Raw genomic sequence first — 23243 nt, forward strand, 5'->3', positions numbered from 1 at the left:
CACCACTCCCGCTCCGATTCGCCGTCCGGCCAGCCAGCTCCCGCCCCTTCCGCCCGTTTCCGCCCCGGGGCGAGGGCCGGGGCGGCGGCGGCGGGCGGAGCGGGCGGGTTTGAATCGCGGCGCGGCCGCTCCCCACCCCCCCGCCCCGCCATGAACTTCTCGGAGCTGTTCAAGCTCTCCGGCCTGCTCGGCAGGTTCTCCCCCGACGGCAGGTGCCTGGTGAGTAGAGGCCGCCGCCTGCGGGGGGTGTCGCGTGTAACCGGGGCCGCTCCCGCCCGCCCGCGCTGGCGCCGCGGCCTGAGGAGACCGTCGGGCGAAGCGCCCGAGCGGCAGCGCGGGGCCCCTCGGCTCGGGCCGGGCGACCGCCAGGCTACGGCTTCTCCCCGCCGCGGCGGCCGGTGGAGCCAGGCCGGTGCGTGTGGTGCAGCGACGCCCGCCGGCCGCCTCCGCGCCGGGCCCTGGGGCAGGCCCCCTCCGAGCGGGGCAGCGGCCTCCGGAGCCGGACGCTGAAGGAGCAGCGATAGTGCGGTTGGTCCTGGAAAAACTTAACTATGTGTGCGGGACGGCTGGCTTTAGTCAAGACGGGTCTTTATAATGGGGACCTGATTAGGATTAATTAAATAAAATAATAGTTATGAGGCAAAGAATAATTTTTTTTAGTAGTAGAATTAGTTAATCAGCAGTGATAGCATGAATGAGGATTCTTTTATTAATATAACCCCCCTTCCCTCCTGGTTTAACTATTTTTACTGTAGTTTGCCGCAGAGCACAGCGCACGTCAAGCCTTTCTGAAATTAAAACCCCTAATTGCCTTTGAAGCGTGTCAAGACAGCGGCTGCACAGCGTTTTGTCGCGGCGCAGTAACAGTCGTGGTTCTTGAGCCCGGCGTTGGTGCGCCAACTCAGCTTTGGTTTTGTTGTTCAGGCTTCGTGCGTGCAGTACCGTCTGGTGGTTCGGGATGTGAGCACCCTCCAGATCCTCCAGCTGTACACTTGCCTGGATCAGATCCAGTATATAGAATGGTCGTCCGATTCTCTGTTCGTATTGTGTGCCATGTACAAGCGAGGGATTGTTCAGGTAAGGACAAAAGCAGGACAGAATATGTTTCCTATTGGGGATTTGTGTGTGGTACAAGACCTTCTTAACGGCAAGTACTAGTTCAATGCTTTTGCTAAAATAACTGTTATTTGCTAAAATAATTGTTATTGATAACACATGGTTTGAGGATAACCCAGCATGCTATTATTTCTAAAACCATGAAAAACATCTTAGTTTGAAAAAAAAGAGAATAAAAATATTTATCAAAACAAATCAAAGCTGGAATTTATCTTAGAGTTTCTTAGTTCAGAAGGAAATAAATACATGCAAACTTGTTCAATGGACTAAAACTTTTTTTTTTTTTTTAAGTGTTGGATGTTCAGAATATTTGTCACAGGAAAAAAAAAAACACCTTACTTTACAATTTGTATTAACACACAGAGGTGTGGGGCTTACTTTTGTAGTGGGATCCAGCGCCAGTCCTTCATGACCACAGGCTTTCAGAGGTTTCCTGACCTCCCTGGTATGCAATGCAGGAACCTTTTCTCAGCTGTAGAGTATTCTCGTAAGCAGAGGTTTCGATGAGCTGTTCGTTTGGTGCACTTCTGTTTGGTTTCCTCTCTGACCTAGGTCTGGTCCTTGGAGCAGCCAGACTGGCACTGTAAGATAGACGAGGGGTCAGCAGGATTGGTGGCTTCATGTTGGAGTCCGGATGGTCGTCACATTCTCAATACAACTGAGTTCCATGTAAGTGTGAAGTCATGATTACTCTCGACGGTGTCAGATGTTACTGTCTGCCCTTTGCCTCTTAAAATAACCTAAAGCTCTTAAAGCTGTAGTGGTGGTAAAGAACGCAGATATAGTTCTGCTATATTCATATATGTAATTCTCCTATATTCTTATATGTAATATAGGTTAATTCTGGTTTAGATGTTCGTTATTCTGTTAACATTTTATCCCCTTGCCACTGATGATAAGATAGAAAATGGACACTTAGCTTTGAAGGTAAAATTATGTGTTTGAGAAAAGTGTAGGGATAACTGGCATTCATCGAAGCAATTTTAGAAATCAAATGTGTTGTAGCTCAGGGAAGGCTCAGGGTTTCTAGCAAAAAAAAACCCTCCAAACCATAAACATTCAAGAGTGGCTGTGGAATTAAAAAATATGGTCTTAGGTTTATTGACCTATGAGATGAGATTTAGATCCAGATCCTGGAAATACTTTCATAATTGTTTGGTTTTACATATAGGAGTCAGACTGCTGTTGATAGAACCACTTGCAAAATTAAAATTAAAACATCTGTAAGTGCTTATTGATTAAGAGCCATATTCTGGAATCCACACTAAGGTAGAATCCAAATCAGTTTGTGGATGCTGGGCACTGGGCTTGTTGGAAGGCATGTGGAAATCTGACTGTCCACCTTTATAGTCTTTGGATTAGAGCTGATGATTCATGTTATTCAGTACAACGATGAACAGTCAGAAAATAGCTAAGAACTATATGCAACTCATCTTTCTCTTTGCTATATTTACTCTTTCAAAACTAGATGGGTTTTAGATACAGGTTATTGTGTCATAACCCTTGCTAGCACTGAATTAAAATGTTACACTGTAAGATTTTTCCTTTTTTCATGCAAATTCCAATGTAAATAGCATATAGATGGGGGACTTTGTGATCTGTGTGTGCGGACTGGAGTTAGTGCAAATGCTGATACTCTCAAGGGAACTGGTGGAGAAACTTCCCTACAGCTACGGTGTAGTTCCTGACGCACACATGGTGGAATTCTCCAGCAAGGATGTTTGGTGCTGCCAAGGATTTTTAGTGCTGACTGGGTAGAGATTTTCTGGCTATAAAGCAGCCTCTTTCCATTCCCCTATGCCTTTAGATAGTGGGCTACGAAGAGTAATGAGTTTAGGCCTTAGTTTTCCCAGGAATGAATCACCCTGATGGCAATTAAAATTAAAAAAAATTAGTCCAGAGTTTCAACCTGAAAAGTAAAGACACGCCTGCTAGTCAGGCAGAAGTGGTGTAGTCTGAGTAACCCAAACTGAAGGCTGGTGCTATGTGCTGCGAGTGAGCATCTCATGGCACGTGCTTGTGGGGGTGGACTAGCAAGTATTTATTGCCTCCCAACAGAACTTGGTTTGACCTTAGAGGATTTCATTAAGCCTCTGCCAAGTTGGCATCTGTGTTGGGATAAGTTTTCTTTCCAGCTGTAAACAGGTTGCTAAATTAGCTTTTGTCAGACAGCTGCCTGGGTTATGCCGATGTCTGAGTTGTGTTTACTCTATGCTAAATCCATAGTCTGGTGGGACAGACGTGAGTAGTGCTCAAGACAGAAATTGTCAGGGACTTAATACTGGTGTATTATGTATGTTATCAAATTCAGCGATTGCTTGGAGGGCTTAGGGGTTCCCTGTCAACCAGTGCAGCTTGGCTTTGGTAGTCTGATGCTTTCAAACAGCACCAACTAATTACTCATACTTGTAATTCTTCAGGTCAACATGTGAGCTCCACTGTAAGCTCACAAATAACTTTCTTATTCCTAGAAATTTTTTAAAGCATATGGTTCTGCTAATTTATTTCTAGCAATCCATACTTACTAGTACCTCAGGAAAAAATACTCATCGGCTAACTTGCAGTCAAGTTCTGTTTGTGGTCAGCTTTATAGTGAATAATGTTGTAGGTGTTTTGATGTGACTGGTGTGCAGTTCCTAACTTGAGATGAGCGCATCAGAATTCTGACACGCTTCCAAAATCCATTTTAACTCTGTTCAATCTTTTGAGATGGGCAGCAATGCTCTATATGCACTTAACATTAACATAACTCTGCAAATGCGATCATTTTATTGGAGATGAGTCTGTAATAATGTGCAGGTTTTTGGATCCCAGAATTGTTACACAATGTACAGTAATATTGAATGATACAGGTATCTATCTAAATCTTTACACGGTTACTGCAATAAACAGCATGATATACAAGGCAATTAAATGGTACGGTCTTATCGGAGGAAGTATGTAGAGACTCTGTCCTTTCACCTGACAGTGGGTTGTTTTTCACAATAATGGATTACTGGCAGATGCAGAGGAATTTACCGTGCTTAATTACAAAAGTGTGTGTAGTACCTAGTTACTTGCCCCAAAATTTTGAAAGCATCTTTATGCTCTATATTTGCTTAAGTGTTACGCATGGAGAGGTCATTCTATTAGCATCTGGGATAGAAGTCCTGCTGAGATGTAGAAAAGATGTAGGCTTGTTCCTTAAACTCTTGCTGTGCTGGATTGGAGGATTTCCTTCTGTTGGGGACTGTCAGTTCTGCTATCCAGACTGGCAGACTGCAAGGTGAGATACAGACTTGCTAGGTTTTGCCAGGCAAAAACTAGTTCTACTGGGCAGCTGGATATATTCAAAGGTACTTCCAAACTTGCAAGGCTTTGTTGTCTTTAATTGTCTACTTATATCTTACAGCTCCACGTAAGAAGTGGTCAGAATAGTTACAACTTGATTTTTCATCGCCTTGTTGTTTATACCAAGCTAGAGTACAGTTCTGTTAGGAAAAACCGGGGTGGTTTTTTGGGGGGGTGGGGAATGGAGGTACTTTTTTCTCATATGATTAATCAAGAGCAAATCTAAATTAGTTGGAAAAACACCTTCTGAAAGCCTGCTACGCAAAGTCTATCTGGAATCTGAAAAAGTTGGAAGACCATGTTAAATATATTGATTAATGCAGTGCACTGGAAAGCAGCTTGTTGTCCCATAGCTATCGTTTGTTACTTGTTTTGTAGTGAGTGTTTCCTCTCCTGGTGAAATCCACCCTCTTTTGTGAGGCTGTTCTGCACGCCTGCAGCGTCTAACACAGCAAGCTGATTGCTAGAAGATGCCACATTATCAGTTTGTCCTGTGGAAGGTGTTGTACCAGGTATCTCTCCTCTTACAGTGCCGTCGTTCCACCCGAATTCATAGGCATATGTAGAGCTTAAACGAGAGCTGCAGGGAAAAGATACGGAGAAAGCAAATGGATCCTCTGCTTCCTCATGACTTTCGTGTTTTGTGATGATTTTGTTTGAAGATCAGCAGCATTGTTCTTAAGTTTTTCTTTTAAGAGCCATACTTATAAACTATATATATTGTACTTTCTCTAGTTCCGCATTAGGTACTAAAGCATTAAGGAGCTTCTTTTGAACTGCAGGAGCAGGGGAAAAAAGTGTGTGTTTCTGTGTATATTGGAGCTAATCCTTAGTAACTGTAAATGGCTACATTTGTTGAAAAATGCTTTCTGTTGAGGAATGTACTCTGAATAATCTTCTGAAATCCGGTGCTGACAGACACTGCTATGTAAGGAGGCCTTGTGACCCAGTCAAGTCTGGGACAAAAGTTGACAGTCATTTGAGATGCAAGGTTGTTTAAAAGTGTGTTTTTATCTATTGAAAATCACCAGTCTTACACCTGCCTATAGCTGTCAACATTGGGACGTAGGCCTGAACCCAGCACTGGAGACTGTTTATCACGTTACCATCTAAATACCTTTTATTTCTCAGCTGTTTTTAGGCTATTTTAAAAATGCTTCTGCTTTTGGTTTGTTTTTCCACTGCAAAACAACAGCTGAAAACTTCTCAGACACGATTATCATTAGCATTTGAGTTTGACAACTCCTCTTAATCGAGTCATCTATGCTAAAGAGAAAGTACCCCTCAAAATGATCAGTGAAGAAGTGGTTGCTGCAGACTTAATTCACCACGATGTATTCTCCTGCTGTAAAAGCAATTGCCCCTTCCCCACAAAGTCTCTGAGAAAAGCGAATAAGAGCAATGCAATTAATTGTAATTTTTGAAGTGTTTGGTTTTCTTTTTTCACCCTCTCTGCATTTTATGTTTCTGTCTCTCATAATCATCTCTGCTAGCTGTGAAATAGTCTTTCTCGGGCTAGTTTATGTTGGCAGCTTGGGCAAGATTGTGGAATAATGTTTCAGTTCCATTTGGAAATATGAAGGTTCTCCCTTTTTCACAATTTAATTGTACACATATTGTTAATCCATGTAAGATAGGTGTGAAGTCCGTATGTTAAGCCCATAATGTAACTTTCTCAGTTTATAAAAACATTCAAGTGTACACAAATAGAACAACTGAAAAGAATCCTAATTTCGGGAATCAAAATGATTTGCTTTTACATGTTTCTAACACTAGGCCAAAACCTTCAGGTCATGTTGTGTGACTTGGGCAAGAGGTTGCGATGAAGTTATGGCAGCGCATACGCGTGGTCTCTGACTTGCAGTTGTGTGCTCTTACTAGCTTGCAGCCTTTCCAAGAGAGATGCTGAAGTTGAATAGGGAATCTTATTAGTTATGGGTGTGTTATGACTGATTTAGATCAAGTCTGAAGATGAAGTGCTTTGGTTATCCAAGGGTTGTAGGCGTCCAGTATAATAATAGGTCTTTGTTTTTGAAAGTGTATTTTTGTGGGGTTTTTTTGGTAGGCTGGGTGTAAACATCCCATGAGTGCGTGTTGGTTGTGTTCTGCAGTCTCGCCCCAGTACTGCAATGCCATTATTGCAATTTATGCCATACATGCTAGAAATGATGTGTTGGGGAGGTATATATAGGCACTACTCCAACAATATCAGTGTTTAATGTTACTGAAACTTTTGGTTTTGGTGAAGTGCACGCTCAGCAGTTAAGCGCCACATGACAAGAATGAACAGGGAAACAATTATTAGCGTCTTCTCTGGGGAGTTACAAAATGACCCTTTTAGAGAAGGTTCTGTCTGAACAGCAGAGGACTGCACCCAAGGATGAAGCGGAGATGGACGCAGAAAGACTTTTCAAAACGGAGGTGTCCTTGCCTTTTCTCGTCTGCAGTGGAATCTCAGGCAAGGCAGAGGTGACAGTGAGATCTCTGCACGTGATGTGCTGTTTCTCACCTCTAGAGATTTTCCTCTTCCGATGTACTTGAGTTTGATGTGCACAGTAAGGTTTTGCCTTGTTCTGAGGCCCTGAGCCAGCCGATGTGGTCCAGGGTAGAAGTGTGTTTGATGCACAGCAGGCCAGGTGAGTTGATTGTGAGGCCAATGTAAAATTGGATGCCTTTGTCAGGAAAAATTACAATCCAGACCTCAGCATTCAAAGCTTGCAGCTGCTAAGCTTGTATTAAGTGGCTGTAGAATGCGTGTTGTGTATGCTGCGTGTTTTGGTCGAGGGAGGAACAGCAGCAAGTACATTTAACACTGCAATTAATAGGACCAAGCAGCATATCACTATTGCAGTTGCTATAGAAGAATGTGAGTAGGCATTGTGTTGGTATTTTTAAAGTAAATCTTGCATGAAGAGCAGACTAACAATGTTGTATTTTTGTGTGTCCGGAAGTGAGCAGTTGCAGTGATAAAACTTGATTAATGTTGTTCATCTAGTGGATTCCTCTAGGACCTGCTAAACTTAAAGCTGGTACTATAGATGTCTAATTGTAATTTCATACCTGTAAAATAAAGGAAGAGAATAATAAACACTGCATTAAATAGTGGTCCAATGCCTTTTTTTAACTTTGGATAGAAGTGGACTGGAATCCAATCTGGTTGTGCTCTTTCCTGTAATAAATTAAAAAAAAAAAAATTATTTCTGTGTTGTCCCTTCAAATCTCAAAGTTTTCTTCTGTATATAAAAAGCAGTAGGGAGAACAGCTAATGCTGCTCTTTTGTTTTGGGACTCCACATATCTCTAGAGGGAGGCAGCATTTATTAGGATTCTGTAGCTTGGTTTGAACACCATGTCAATTACTCGAATTGTGCTTTCTAGCAAAAATGATAATGTCAGCAATGAAAAAAGCCCTCCAAGTTCTGTTGCAATGCACAGTCTGTAGTGTTACCGGGTAGAACAGATACATAGGATGCTGCCTTGGAGTCCTTTGTCACCATTGAATAGTACCAATTACTCCAGAGAGGAAAATGTGCATTGAGGAAAAACATGCAAAAAAGTGTAGCAGAAACTTCCTCCCAAGACTGCTGGTGATGCTGGTGGCCTGCGTCTGATGCAGGAAGAGATGAGATGGTCGACAGTGCTGAGGTTTTACTTATATAATGAATCAGAACTAATTTTGTTGTTTAGTAGTTCTGGGAAAGGTAGCTTTATGACCGTGGTGCTTTATTCCAAAACAGTTTTGCCTGCGTCATCTTCTAGAATCTCCTACCTTGGTGCAATAAAATGTGTAGGAAAACACAAGAAAAAAATTACACTGGAAACATTCCTCACTCCAGATATAAATGCAAAGGTTCATATGACATACTGATTAATGCACATATGTCTGGTGTGGCTGCCGTTGCTAAGGGAGAGTAAGTATTTGTTTTTAATTGAATAATCTGCAGATGGCAACGCAGAGCTTCCAGAATGCAGGCTGTGACCTTGAAGAGCTGTGGAGAGGCTTGTTTTGCAGCTGGCTGCCTTCTCTGCAGTTTTTGTGTTTTATGGATGCACAAGCCTCCAGAAATACCCCAAATGAGATGCTTAATGCCTTGTTTTGCATACCGTATTTTGGTTCTTTTCCAATTCTTTCAGTAATTACATAATGTTGCCTTCTTGTGGGTGGCTGAGGAGGGAAGAGCAAAATGGAAATTAGCTGTCAAAGCTGAGTGTGTCTAAAAGTTGAAAAATACAGCTAAATTTTCATACTTAGTAGCCTTGTCCCAAGAGATACAGCATTCTTTAGCTGCTGTAAGGTCTCATCCGTTCACAAATGCAAGAAACTTCTCATCTCTCTTCCAGAGTCTGTGATGAAACTGTTTTTTTCCAACTGAAAAGTGTCTATGTACAATATGCTGGCAATCATGTAGCTAGATTCATGCTCTAATATCAGTAACTTTAATGTTAATGAAGAGCTTTTCTCCATATTGGTGTTCTGCATCTCAGACCCCTCTAGGGTATACGGTGTGCCTGTAATGTTAATTTGGAATAAGTAACCTTGCTAACTGAAGGCAGTTGGGAGACCATTCCTTGCAGTTAGTTCTTAGGGCTTTGTGTTTGAGCTACACAGAATAGCTGCAAAGTTAAATTAACCACAGAACATATATTTGACGGTTGGACACGATGATCTTAGAGGTCTTTTCCAACCTGTATGATTCTATGATTCTATATTGATCCACTTTGTGTTCTTGAATTGGGTTTATGGGTTTCTATTTACTTATTTTTTTATCTGCAAAAATAAACAAATACTTCCTTGTCTCTTTCTCTTTGACAGCTGCGGATAACCGTGTGGTCCTTGTGTACAAAATCTGTGTCTTACATCAAGTATCCCAAAGCTTGTCAGCAGGGTAAGTGTCACAAGTCTAACAACAGAATGGTATTTTTTAATATGGCAGAAAGGAGAAAATGAATTGGATGTGTAATGATGAACCACCTGTTTCAGAACAGGCTCTGGCACCCTCCCTGCTGAGGGGTTAGCTCGCCCTTAGGAATGCAGGTCTCGGAGATCCGTATGTGCCACCTGCTGCAGGTGCACTAAGGTCTGCTCTGGGGTTGTCACGTTCCCACTGTGAATGAAGGATGACATCTGAGCTACGTGCCTGTTCTTCGAATGTGCATCTTTCTGATGTGTTCGCCTCTGAAGGGTCCTTTAAGACATTAAATTAAGCTGGATGCATTGGTGATGAGAAACACTAATCCAAAGTGGCTTTTGTCATCTTTTACACACGAAAAGATTTGAAAGGGAAGCTCATGTCAGGACTGTCTAGCCACATGGCTGTGGTTAGCAGTTTCCTGCCTGAGGCTTGTATATAGTAATATCCCATATATGATAAAGACAATTATGTATTACGTATAAAATAAGAGTGGATGGGGACCACTGGAAGTCGGTGGAGTACCAATGGTTGCATAACTAATTCATTTAGCTAGACTAAATGAACTGTTTATTTGAAATCTGTGTTTTTTATATAACAACTGTCTGTCAGTAATCAAACGTTTTTTTGAAGCATGCTGAAGTTCTGCAATAGCTGTGAAGCTGCATCCTTAGAAATAGTATATTCAAAGTTTAAGAATTGCCAACACAAGCAAATTAGTAAAACTATGCATTGCCTTGATTAATGTGATCTTCTGTGAAGACATTTTTCCTTCTGTTTTTACTTCTCCTTTGAATTGGGAGTAACTGCTTTTCATTGAAGAATTGTCAGCTCTTCTGTCTTGTTTTCTCTCTTTTTTTATTTTTAAACTTTGTCTCATTGGCAGGGATAGCTTTCACTAAGGATGGCCGCTACATGGCGGTAGCAGAAAGACGTGACTGCAAGGACTTCATTAGCATCTTTGTATGCAGCGACTGGCAGCTACTGAGGGTAAGATATGTCCTTGCCTTCCATGGCTTCTGCCTAGACTACAAGCATATGTTGCACTCTACCTTAGACTCAGTCACTTTGGTAGTCTGGTTTTAGCCTTGCCAATGCATTTTTTTATCCAGCATCTGGCTCCTTCATTGGCCTGCAGGAAAACTTCCGTAGCAATGCTCTGTTCAGGAGGCCAATATATACTATTGCGTAAAGAATTTCTGATGGAATGCAAAAGTTCACCTCTAAATTCTTGCATGAGCTTATTTACAATAAACTATGCTACATTAATAATAACGAAAATATCAAATGCTTGATAAAGTGATCATTTGGAATGTATAATATGAATTGTCATATTTTCTGTTTAACAACAAGACTAGTTTGTGAAGGATGCACACTAGCATGTCTTAGAGGACCGGATGGATCTGAGCAATTAAAACCCATTAATAACTAGTCCGTACATAGTGTCACCTCTAGTTCAGGAATTCTGAGTCTCATTAGAAGCTTATAGCAAAATTTGGGAAATACTACTAAATGCTTGTCATATTGCCAAGCTCTTCCCTAATGATCCTGTACCGGTCTTTCTGAGGCAAGGAATTAGGCTGGCTAAATTTCCTGACTGATTCAGTGTAACTACTTTTATTTTCTTATGAATTGCTGTTCATTTTAAGGTATAGCAACTTTTTGCCTTTTCTGTAAAGGGAAACCAAAGAAACGGTGAATACAGCATACTATTACAAAAGAAAATATTTCTTTTTCTACGCTAGCATGCATTTGTGGTAGCACTTAAAATGATAAAACTGAGGACTATGTTAGGTCAGATGCAACAGTATTTGTTAGTATAATATTTCAAATTGTTTTGTTTTTTCTCTTTTGGGGGCAGCATTTTGATACTGAAACACAAGATCTGTTTGGGATTGAATGGGCTCCTAATAGCTGTGTTCTGGCAGTGTGGGATACATGTCTGGAGGTATGAGGAAAAAGCAGATTATTTTCTTGGAGAGTTCAAGTTGGTTTGTAGCCGCCATGTATAAAGCAGTAACTAAAATAACTAGTGTTATTTTTTTTTTCTCTTAAACATAACAAAAGCTGAACTCAAACCATTTTAAATATTATACTTGTATTGGTAATGGATGTCCTTACAAGTGTATGTCAAATTGTTGTGTAAATCTTTAATGACAGCAAATTATCTTAGTAGCTTTCTTTCTAATTTGTCTTGAAAAAAAAATTGATTGTAAACATTGCAGAAGCCACTATTGAAATGATGAAAGAATAATGAAAGAATTCTTCTGTGAGACTCTTCTACCATTTTACTTGATGTTGCACTGCACAGTAATTTTACAGTTAAGTAAAAGTACTCATCCAAAAAGATAGCAAGGAATATATAAATTGCTATCCTTTCTGCTCTGAGTAGGTGGACTTCTAGGTATAGAAAAGTGTCCTCCTGTGGCCATAAAGTTATGGGCAGCATGATCAAAACAAATAGCCCTGGGAATGGGTAGGGTTGTAACGTCCCTGATGAGACGTTTGCAGATGCTGAAGGAGCATCTTAAGTGTGTCTTCCTTAATGGCATCTGCTGCTGATGTTGTGGAAGAGTGTTGGGCTGGATGGGCCATTGTTCAGGCCTAGTGGGGCATTTGTGCTCCTGGGGACAGGGTGGACGTGTTCTGTGAGCGCCAACAGAGCCAAACTGGAAGCCTAGAGCCTCTTGTCTCAAGTCACAGATAAGAGACCATGCCTTTTGTATTTAACGGGCTGCATTTTAAGCAGGGAGAGTTTGGAAGGAATGGTTTTGCCCGTCTATGGCTTTTAACAATATTGTTAGCCTTCAGATTTAATCTATTTCTGTTTCAGTATAAAATATTGCTGTACTCCCTTGATGGCAGACTGCTATCCACATATCGGGCTTATGAATGGTCCCTAGGCATAAAATCAATCGCCTGGAGTCCTAGCAGTCAATTTTTGGCAATTGGCAGCTATGATGAAAAGGTAAGAAATAGGTTTATTTTCTCTATTTTATCTAAACCATTTGTTGAGCTTTGTCATAACAGTTTTGTCTCACAATGCTTTCTTGAATTAGGTGCGTATCTTGAACCATGTAACTTGGAAGAAGGTCACAGAGTTTGAGCATCCAGCAACCATTGCTAACACCAAGACTGTAAGTATGGATCCAAAATCCATTGAATCATTAGCAGCGCTTTGATGCTGCTATTTGTGTCTGAAAGATACTAGTAAATACATTTCATTCTGGACACCTTGCTTTTTCCCCTCCTAATGTGTAAGTAGGGCTTGGGAAATTGCATGAAAATTTGGGGATGTAAGAAAAATAGGAATCCTTTCAAGTTCGATGGAATGCGCAGATAATGATCCTCTCAGCTTTAGCACTAATAGATTCTCAGATGACTTCTGTCATATGCCAGTGTATTTTGATGTATATGGTGGTTGCATTACCGATTTGGGTATGCAGATGATGGCAAACTGAGAAATTTAACAGGAGAGATTTGTCTCAGCTTTATACAACTCGTGACTTTAAACAGTGTTGGAACTGGATTGTGATCAGATTTACATCTTGTATGTACAAGCTCATCCAGCTCACCTTAAGAGTATTTCCTGTAAACACATGTCATTAATTTTTGTCCTTGCATACATATATATGCAAGGCCCAACCCAAGATTCTGCGTAGTTGGCAGCAGGCAGAGAGCTGTAGCTTTTGTTTTGAAAATCACAAGCTGTTCTCATCCATCAAGGTAAAAAGAACTCGCAGTGGTGTAGAGCTGTGTGTCACTGCAGAGGAAGGAAGAGCCTTGCGTCTGGACAGATATCATGTATGAGTTTACGTGTGTAGACTGTAAGTCTGCAATATTTAGATGGCTGTGTTGATGCCTCTTAACCAGAAGCAAGGCATGATCCATTAAATGCACCTCAGCAAAACTTCTCACGACTGAAAAATGCCCTTGCTTCCAGATAGGTGTAAAATATGTAATGGAAAACAAATGGAAATAGCTCTGTTAATCTCTACTACACAGACAGGAATTGCAGTTGGTGCATTTTATCCTGGTGCTTGTGTTTGGGAATAATATGTGGTAGGCACACTATTAAAATATTTTTGCTATTTCCTTCTGCAATGTTGCACTTTGTTTGCATTTATTTACAATAGTATTCGATTAAAGATTCTTTGTTGCAAAAATGAAATCTATGTTCCCATTGTAATGAAGATGATTTACTGTACTGCCAGATTTAGCTCTCAGGAATAATGAATGAGATGTACTCTGGCAGACTCATTCTTTGTAGACTTCAAGGTTTGTTTATTTGTCACGGGAGTGTTTTCCTGATCATGGTTCCAAACAGCAAACGATTCACTGAGAATGCTGGATTCGGTATTTGCCTACTGAAGCCCTTTCCTCCACTGATGAACGAGGGGATGCTGAGATATAATTAATACACGAGATGGCATGTGATGACTTGGTAATAGCCCATGTTCAAATTCTCCGAGGCCCTTCTGTAGAACTGTCACTTGTTTCTTTGTAGATTGTGTATAAAGAAGTGGAGAAATCCCCATCTGTTGAAACAGAGAGACTTTCTTTCCCTCCAACAAGAGCATTGGCTAGTTCTCTCTTCAGCACGCAAAGTAAATGTAAGCCGAAGTTTACTAAAATGAGACACTTGAGTTTGCCATGTGAAGTCTTTCTGTAAATAAACATTATAGGCGAACTCTGCCTCTTTGGTATTGGAATGGATCCTCTGGATGCTCTGCTCAAGGCTCCCAAGTTATCTGAAGAGCTCCAAGGGCAGTGAGCACTCTGCTAGAGGGGATGCTGTCTGCGTGGTGGTTTGAAGGCAGGTTAAGGACTAGTGGGATATTGTAGAAAAGAACTGTAATTGCTTGGGCGCTGAAATAGCAGCCAGATCTCAGTCTTGGAGTTGCTTGCAAAAGTTGTCTTAACATTCTGTGGATTTTTTTCTGATTTGTTCAATCTATGCAATGTTACTTCAAGACTTAGTTTAACTGTTGCAGATAATTGCTAGAATCACAAGAACTATTGCAATTAAGAATCTTATCATAATGTGTGGCAGTTCCAATAACTTACAAAAAAAAAAATTCAGGTGTTACAGTCTCGCTGTCTGTTTTAGGATAGTAATTAATCCCTTAGGTATGAGGTTATGTAAAAAAGCAGAGCATGAAAAAAGCTATTTGGCTTTTGTCTAAGAAGCTGTAGTCGTAGCAATGCTTTAAACTTGCCTCCAGACAACAGGCTTTGAAATATTAAAGAGATGGCAGACAATGTATGATTAGTATTTTCCTTTTTTTTTTTTACTGTCTCATTGTTTGTGGTACTGTAAGTCACCTTTGTTTTGCATTGGTGTTTGTTTGAAATACTAGTTAAAAGGTAGCAGAAAATTTGCTCTCTCCTTTTTTTCATAGTTTAATCTCAGGCTTGCCTGGATTTCCAGCCTTTTTTTTTTTTTGTAGAAGGGCAAGAATAGTAAGCTGTTAATATGAAGATGCAGTATCTTAAAACAATTGAAGTTTTTGATGGGAACATCTTGCAGAAGAGTAAAATACGGTCCTATCACTTCAGAGATGAGGGTTTTTTTAACAGTTGGAATTTAAATATTTTGTCCATTTAGGCTTGCTTAGTAAAGCACTTTCATCTCAAATTCCAGATGACATTTCCCAGGTGCCAGTTTCTTTGCAGTATATCAAGCCAGTTGCTGACAGGGCAAATCCCAAAATGGGAATTGGGATGTTGGCATTCAGTCCTGATAACTGTTTCCTGGCAACCAAAAATGGTAAGTTCCTACAGCCCTATAAAGGGGAAACCTACTCATTGTATGTGTTTGTGGTGTGTTTTCATAAAAGAAATGAGGACAATAATTGGTCAGTTGTTTTGCGCTCTGAGGAGACTTATGGCCCTACTTAAAATCAGCTCTCTGTTGTGCAAACATGTAACTACAGAGGAAATTCAGCCTGCGTCTTCTAGCGTACATAAAGTATTGTGAGCTGCCAGAACTGCTTATCAGTGTATTAACTCAGTCTTGGGCTTTGTATTCAATGAAAATAGGATGCTTTTTATTTTCTTCGAATGTATGTGAGCTCACTGTATTAGAAAATGAAATACACAAATCTTTCCTCCTCCGTTTACAGCAAGTGTATCTTGAAAGGCAGAATTCTTCACAGCCTGTAGTAGGGGGGCTTTTGATTACCTCAAATAGTGAAAGTCATGGAATTACAGTTTAATCTTTCCCTTCAGTGGTTCTGAAGGGCTGTTTAAGTTGGGATGCAAAAGCTGTGGTTCAGCTGCAAAACCCATCAACAGCATCATAATTGTGAATAATTTGATAAAAGCCAGTGAAGGACTGGAAGACAAACTAAAGAGACAAACAAAGACAAACTTCTTTTATCCTTTTTGCAATATTTCCAAGGCAAAATTGAAGGCATTGCTAGGCGAAACTCTAGTGGTGTTAAACTTGTGGTGTACCTAAATGGTTTGTGTCGTGCTAGACCTCAACTAATGCCCATTTCTTCGAAAAAAAAAAAGTGTGATCTTTTTATCCTTCAGGTATTTACATGATTACCTTTTCCTTCTCTGACAGATAACATTCCTAACGCTGTCTGGATCTGGGACATTCAAAAGCTGAAACTGTTTGTAGTCTTAGAGCAGCTGTGTGCGATCCAGTCTTTCCAGTGGGATCCACGACAACCTCGACTTGCTGTATGTACAGGAAATAGCAAAGTCTACTTATGGTCCCCAGCTGGCTGTGTGTCAGTGCAGGTTCCAGTGGAAGGTAAGGCTGCCTGCAGTAACTTCCACAAGCCATCATCAGCTTCTTATTTACAAAATATTGTTCCACTTAAATCGGTCTGAGCATTATCATGTAAATGGCTCAAATGTGTTCTTGCAGCTTTTTAAAAAATGGGTATTTCTATCTTCAAAAAAGAGTTCATAATGAGACATAGCAAACATGATAAAATATATCAAGGACAGAGCACAGGGGCTAACAATGATTTAATTGTTGCTTTAATCTTATGGTATGTTGTATTCTTTCTCAAGATTTATATTCATGTCAGTTTATGTACATAGAAACTGTAGTTGTGCAGAATGCCAAGTGTTGAAATAAAGACTCTGAAATACCTACAATGTTTTTGGGTATTCGGAAAAACAACGAAACTACTAATGGGGAAAAATGTGCCAGGTAAATCTGATGTGGAAAGACAGAAAAATATACATGAAACCTGACCTCTAAGTCAGCCTGCATGATGAGAAGTTTTATGGTTGGCAGTAAGTGATACAAGACCATTAGCTAGATCACATAAATGCCTTTCTGCATATTAAAAGGAAGAGAAATCGCAAAGATTCAACTTCTTCCTCTCTACACAAGGAGCGGCAATATCATTGGGGTATGCAGCTCTGCACTAGTGAACAATCTTGTGGCATCTATTTGCATTAAAATGACAAGTCTACAAAATCTATGCTTGTATGCGGAGAACAAAGTAACTCTAGGTTTGGGGGAAAGACTCAGTAATGCAGCTTATCTGCACTGCTGTATTGGAGATTGGCTCTACTTCAGCAGTTACAAATCAAACACACTGTTAAGGCTTTCAAGGTGGGGAGGGTATTTTTTGCATGTGACTTACTCCAGCTACCTTTTCCTAGAGGAAGAGGAGGTACTGTCAGCTTCTTGCTGACAAACTCTGATCTGTTTCTGCAGGTGACTTCCAGATCGTCTCTCTCTCCTGGCATTCTAGTGGAGACTCCATGGCACTTCTGAGTAAGGACAGCTTTTGTGTGTGTTACTTAGAAAGAGAAGAGGTAAAATAATAATCATTTGCATTAAAAATGCTCACAAGTTTGAGGAAGAATGAGGAAAGGGGTCACACCCTGTTGCCCAAGCTGAAGTTTTTTTATCTATAAATTATTTATTTGATGGAGCATACCCAAACTCCACTGTGTGAAGTACTGTGATTGCATTTGAATGAAGTGACTAGTAGCAACTAAAGTGTAGAGAATGAATTCTGGGTTTCAAGAAAACTTTAATATTGATGTAGTTGAACTTTCTCTTGAACTTTGACAACTATGAAACCTTATTTTCTAAAATTGTAGCTGTGTGTATATAATGTATAGCTATATTATTTAAATTTTATAATTTCCAATAAATATTTTGATAGTTACAAACTTGGTATGACTCTAACTATAAACCTGCCCTTCTCCATTCTAAAGTTTGTTTCTGTATTATCAGTTATGTGATTATGTAGCTATTTACCCCAGAACAAGGAAACAGTTATTTGCACACAACAGTGTACAGCTTATATCTAGTCTTGTAAGACAACAGATTTTTCTGGTGTATTAGAATTAAATATTGTAGCAGAAGTAGACACGTCAGTAAGACGCTTTCTAGCAAATCAATTACTGTTAAAGCAAAACAAGTTCTTTGTTCAGAAAGCAAATTAAGTTGTCTGTAATAATTTTGCTTCTCCAGACTAAGATGTTAACAGGTGACAGTAATTGTGCCTAGTCTACCATAGATTTATTATACTGAATCTTTACAAGAAGGATCATAACTGATCCTTTAAATGATATATTACAGGGAACTGAAATGGGAGCTTTTGACACAACTATCTAGTGCCAAATTGGAGTGGACGGTTCAGCAGGGGAAGAGCAGTTGGACTATCCTTTATCTTTAACCTGAGTAGCTAGCCACTGTGTTCTTCAAAGGAAGGGAGCCCATTGTTTAGGAATTTATGGGATGTTTTTTTCTTTTGCTACTTAATTTCACAGCCTCAGTCTCCACAAAATGAAGAATAAATTGAGATTAAATTTAACTTTACTGCAAGATTAATGAAAACTAAATAGGTACCTTAGAAAATGCATTGAGAGGGGCATGCAACTGGTTGCATTCCATCATGACTTCAGCTTTACATGAGTTTCATAAACACACATCTACTTTAAGTTCAAAAAAACACCACTGCAGCACAGCATTTATTCAGCGTTGTAGTTGTGCAGATAAATGCTCTGATAAAATGGCACATATACAAGGTCATACACAATGAAAAAGCTTGTTAGAGTAACCTCATGAGCAATTTCAGTTGTAGCGTCTCTTATGCTGCTTCTGAATTTCATTACTGAAATTGTATAAGGTTAAGTGCAAGAATGTATAAATAAAGATTGACGTACAGTGCTTAAAGTTTTATCTGTCTCCATTAAAAAGTCCTGCACTGCTGCTGTCCCAAACTAGAGTAGATTTAAGAAAAATTGCTAAGAATATAAATCTAATCAAAATAGAATTCCTTTTCAGTTTTATAAATAATAGCTTTGAAGGCAAATGTGTTTGTGAGGCTTTTGGCAATATTCTCTCAAAAGAGTCTTTATTCTATGGCTGAAGCAAGAAAACATACATAAGAAACTAGGAAGTTAAGAGTCGGTTCTTAAAGGGAGGTATTTTTATAAAAAGCATATTCAGCCATATACTTCAGTTTACAAAGTAATAGTTCACGTACACTGCTTCTGAGCAGACGTAACAGTACAGCTTTAACAAAATTTGCTGACTCCGTTTTGCTAAAGAATGACTGACACAGCTTTCAAAATTCTTAACAGGCATTAATCAAAATGCTAAGATTATTGTAGTTATGAACACTAATACCTCTTTAAACAATACAAATCAATCCAAAGCACACTACATGATTTTGCACCATATATAGGGATAAAGCTGTAATACGGCATGAACATTCTACTGTATCTTGGATATTTGTGCAGTGTTTGTAGCAGATAGCAATCGCACTTAATTAACAGAGAAGAACATGTAGTTAGAAATTGAAAATACCGCTGCTCACTAGCCCTGTATAAGAACGAGTAAGAACTGTAAATTAGATACAAAATGTAAGAATGACACTGCCTTGTGTCTGCTTCAGATTAATCCGACCTGTGCATTCTCCGTAACAACCAGGGCCTCCCGTGAACTGTTAGATCTAAAACCACCCCCTTTCATTCCCCTGTCGTCTTCACTTTGATTATCGAGTATTCTGCCACACAGCGTGCTCTCCCAAGGAGACTAATATCAAATCACTTTCCCTTGAAAAGATTAAATGCAATGAATTTTAAAATCCAATTTTGCCTCTTGTCATGGAGTAGCCAAGTTTGGCCTCATTGTTGATGAAAGACATCAATCCCAGGTAGGTCTCGATCAGAAGAGGACGCTCCAGCACTAGCACGCCATTAGCCCTTCCTGGCAACGGACACTCCTTATGGGCTTTCTTCACAGCTTGAATTAGCTGAGTTTTAAAGTTTTCCAACTGAAAGAAAAAAATCATCTTGATGTTTTTCCATTGTTTTAAAAATTGTTAGGCAAACAGCTGCTGATGTTGAATTGTAAAGGATTAACACTAAAGCTGTAGTTGTCATGAATCTCGCATGCCATGATAAACTTTACATTCTGACGTTTAACCTTACTGATAACTGTTCACTTCATACCAGGACACTATTTACATTAACTTAAACACATGGGCTAGATGCGTAAAGATTTATCGGTGACTAATATTGTTTATTTCTGACTGTAGTTCTCTTGCCCTTATCATTGAAGTGTTGAGCTTAAATTACCATAGTATTCTATTTTTAAGGAAACCTTCAGAGGAAAGCAACTATTGCAAGAAAAACTGACAACCACCTAAGTAACGGTTTTCAGTTAGCAATTAAACTATTTGTTTAATTAACTGGCAGCCCTACATGAAAAGTCAAGCGTTGGCCTGTCAGGTAAGCAAGAGTACGAATAGCACCAAGATCCATTTTCTTTTGGGTTTTACAGGACTCTGCACTTTTGGAAGTTTCAGCTTCCTTCTTGTATAAACCATTTGTGGGTCACTGGCAAAAACTGACAGTTGGGCTGCCCTGCGAGTCAAAATTTGGAGAATGGGGAAATGTAGCTTACATTTCTGCCTCTTTAACTGCTTCTATTTGATTTCACTGCTACATCTTTTCAAAATAATCTAAGTCATATCCAGCCTATGAGATCAACAAGCCATCTAGAATAGGAGAGGTGACGTCCTTACTAGGCAAAGGGATGCAATCTTCTCATCAGCATCTGCCATTGGATGTTCGGTGAAGGTGACGTACGGGATGTTTGTGGACCACGGGTTCCATCTGTTTATGAAGGAGGCGCGATTTTGCTTGTCCCACTGAATTCGAATACCAATGCCTTCTCGCCTGATATTGGAGACAGCAGAATTAACATGGTAAGACTTTGGAGTCTTTGAGGCAAGTTTAATTAGAAATGTACTGTCTGAAAAAGACCTACTTAAAACTAGAAGCTGAAATTTAAGTTTGATAGTAAGTTTTTCCTCTAGAACAGTAATAGAAGAATTCAGCCCCTAAAATATGCAAAGGTACATTCTTATAAGTTAAGTGCAAAAAGGTTAATCTCGTTAGACACCTAGGACACCATGCCTGAACTGTGTTGCCTGTGACAGTCTGCATTTACGTACGACTGGACACTTGCACGCGGCTTTCTAGTAATGCTAAGGTGGTACTACTACTGCTACTACTTACTGCATTATATAACGGCGATGAACTTCTCCCAAATCTATTCATCTTATCTTGAAAGTTCTTGAGCAACTCGCTTTTAACGTAACTACGAACTGTCCCAGCAAAACAGCAGCTACTCTGAGGTGGTCTAACGAAGCTTCAGTAATTGTTTACAAAGTTACATGAGCAAAAGGAAGAATTCTCAAACTTGTCCAATGGTCAGTGACAAAGGTTGACAGCTCAAACTATTTACAATAACAATACAAGAATTACAATAACATTGCAGTATTACTATGTCAACTTACTTGTTCAGAGATTTAGGTGGGAACTCAAACTCTCCTGTGGAGATGGTATCAACTGCACTGAGGGCTATCCTCGTCACGTGCTGGCACTGCAGGCTGATGAAGTTGTATTTGCAGATCAGGAGGGACCAATCCGTGATAAGAACGAGACGCTCCTTCTCGTTGTTCCAGTGATCAATTCTGGTAAGATAACACGACTGAGCTTTAGCAGTTTTGATTAACAGCTAGGAACACTTAACAGCTTGACAGATAGAAGAGTCCCTAAGGAGAACAAATCTGAAGCCTTAGTAATGCTGTATTTTCCCTTACGGCCTTTGCTTTGAATCAGCAAGTCTGATAAGAGGTTGAATGGCACAACATAGTCATGTTACAACACAGGAAAATATTAAGAAAATCAACATAAGCCTGCAGATCTTGAGAGAGCGCTCTAGTGCTATCTCCTGTTATTTGAGAACAAATGCTACTTAAGGGGGCAGATGAGTTTCCAACAACTCTTCCATAAGTGTTTAATGCCATGCTGTTAGTGTGTTGCCACATTTGCTAAATTATTTCTCTCGGGAGAGAAAGGGTTTTCTTTAACTATGTGGCCCGACTCAGTATTTTCCTCTGTAAGAACAGTCTGTACATTCAAAAACTTGTTGGTTTCTTCAAATTTCATGAATAAGAGATCGTACCTTTCCTTGAGTGTTTTGCCCCTCACAAATTGTTGAACCATCACAGCTATAATACCACTTCATCCTTAGGGCAACCTAAGAGTAGGTCATATTTTCACTCTAAGGGTAACGAGCTCAGCTTTTAAACTAGCACCTTTGAAATCTGCTACAACTTATTTTTAGTGTTACTGATTTAATTGTCTTTCCTTACAAAAATTAAAAATTGTCTATTGTTTCAACAGGAGCACTGACGTAAAGCTGATGACACCAAAGCTATCCTCATTGTGTAAAGGTAAGTGCAAATAGTGGGACCAGGCAACGGGCCGGAGCATTTCCGTCTGCCGTGAACCCTTCTCTCTGCCTCTCCCTGACGGTTTGAGTTGTGCCACGGTGAAGGGACCAAAACCACCCCCGCCTTCTGCTCGGGGGTTGCAGATCTGGCCCAGCGTTGTTCCGAAGAAGTAGGCATACTCGGCTCGCGCTTTGCTCCTATCCCCTCGTCCAGATACATTGCAAATTGTCAGCTTGCATTTTGTTCCTCGGTGAGTTCCAGGACTAACGGCCTGTAGCTCGGTGCGCAGGCACGGCTTTTGATGAAGTGGTTTATGAAAGCTACGTTAGTGGTTTTAGCGTACGAGTGGATTCTGTATTGTACTGGATTTTGTAATGAGTTGAGTTAGCTTTCATGGAAATCCCCTGTGGGTTGGACTGTACAGAACTAGCGCTGTGACACAGCCTCCTAGGCCCCCTCAAGGCTTCTGGGACCACTCTGCAAGCATTAATATCTACAAGACTAATACAAAACCGCGCTCCTGAAACGCGCGCGAGCGCGGGGCCGAGCCTCGCCCGGCGTTCGGCGGCCCCGGAGGGCGGCCCGGCCCCGCCGCGCTACTCACTCGGCCAGCAGCCAGACGCTGAGCACGTCCCCGTCCTCGGCGGGCGTCACGACGGCGCGGATCTCGCTGACCGCTTGCTCTATCGTGCCGGGCTGAGGGGGAAAAGGGAGAGGTTACGGTGGGGGGCGCCGGACCCGCCGCTCCGCCCGCGGGGCCGCGGGGCCGTACCCGGAACACGAAGTACTGGCGGACGCGGCCGGCGCGGGTGGCGGTGCGCACGCTGAGCGGCCGCAGCGTCTGGCGGGGCGGTGGGGCGGCGGGGGAGCCGCAGCCGGCGGGCGGGAAGGGCGGCCCAGCCTCCCCCGGCACCAGCAGCGCCGCCGCCGCCCCGGGGCTGCCGGCCGGGCCGCCCTCCACCGCGTCCCGCAGCTGCAGCATCGCGGCGGGGCCGGGCCGGGCTCTCGCCGCCTTCCGGGGCGGGACTGGCGGTAACGCCGGCCGCCGAGCCCGCCTTCGCCCCGCTCCGCGCCGGGAGGCGGCACTGCGGCTGGGCGGCGGGGCTGCCGGCTGCTGCGTGGGCACGCGCGGTCCTACCCACGGGGGG

At 41.2% G+C, this 23243-nt stretch overlaps 3 protein-coding genes across 5 annotated transcripts in view; 2 read left to right on the plus strand and 1 right to left on the minus strand.

Moving 5' to 3' along the window:
• The first annotated feature begins 63 nt into the window (after window positions 1-63).
• Window positions 64-20383, plus strand: WRAP73 (WD repeat containing, antisense to TP73). Of its 3 annotated transcripts, none has more exons than XM_075172191.1 (13): window positions 64-219; window positions 925-1077; window positions 1669-1785; window positions 9259-9331; window positions 10242-10345; window positions 11217-11303; window positions 12189-12323; window positions 12415-12492; window positions 13863-13968; window positions 15000-15125; window positions 15930-16121; window positions 17046-17105; window positions 20133-20383. In XM_075172191.1, exons 1-13 carry the CDS (start codon window positions 151-153, stop codon window positions 20171-20173), a joined length of 1341 nt encoding a protein of 446 aa, XP_075028292.1. In that variant the 5' UTR covers window positions 64-150; the 3' UTR covers window positions 20174-20383. The 3 variants fall into 3 exon arrangements, with proteins under 3 accessions (XP_075028292.1, XP_075028293.1, XP_075028291.1); XM_075172192.1 differs by lacking the exon at window positions 20133-20383 and adding an exon at window positions 18113-18191; XM_075172190.1 differs by lacking the exon at window positions 20133-20383 and having other exon boundaries at window positions 17046-18020.
• Window positions 18683-23082, minus strand: TPRG1L (tumor protein p63 regulated 1 like). The gene is made up of 5 exons (XM_075172200.1): window positions 22868-23082; window positions 22700-22791; window positions 21154-21330; window positions 20377-20530; window positions 18683-19623 (listed from the first exon to the last, which is right to left on the minus strand). Exons 1-5 carry the CDS (start codon window positions 23075-23077, stop codon window positions 19429-19431), a joined length of 828 nt encoding a protein of 275 aa, XP_075028301.1. The 5' UTR covers window positions 23078-23082; the 3' UTR covers window positions 18683-19428.
• The window catches only part of MEGF6 (multiple EGF like domains 6), a 113985-nt gene continuing 111986 nt past the window's right edge, over window positions 21245-23243 (plus strand). The window contains exons 1-2 of the mRNA XM_075172201.1: window positions 21245-21333; window positions 22046-22095. The gene's annotated coding sequence lies outside the window, so the exon portion shown is untranslated. The remainder of the gene's footprint in view (window positions 21334-22045; window positions 22096-23243) is intronic.

Source organism: Calonectris borealis, chromosome 23 (genome assembly GCF_964195595.1).
Source record: "Calonectris borealis chromosome 23, bCalBor7.hap1.2, whole genome shotgun sequence".
NCBI lineage: Eukaryota > Metazoa > Chordata > Aves > Procellariiformes > Procellariidae > Calonectris > Calonectris borealis.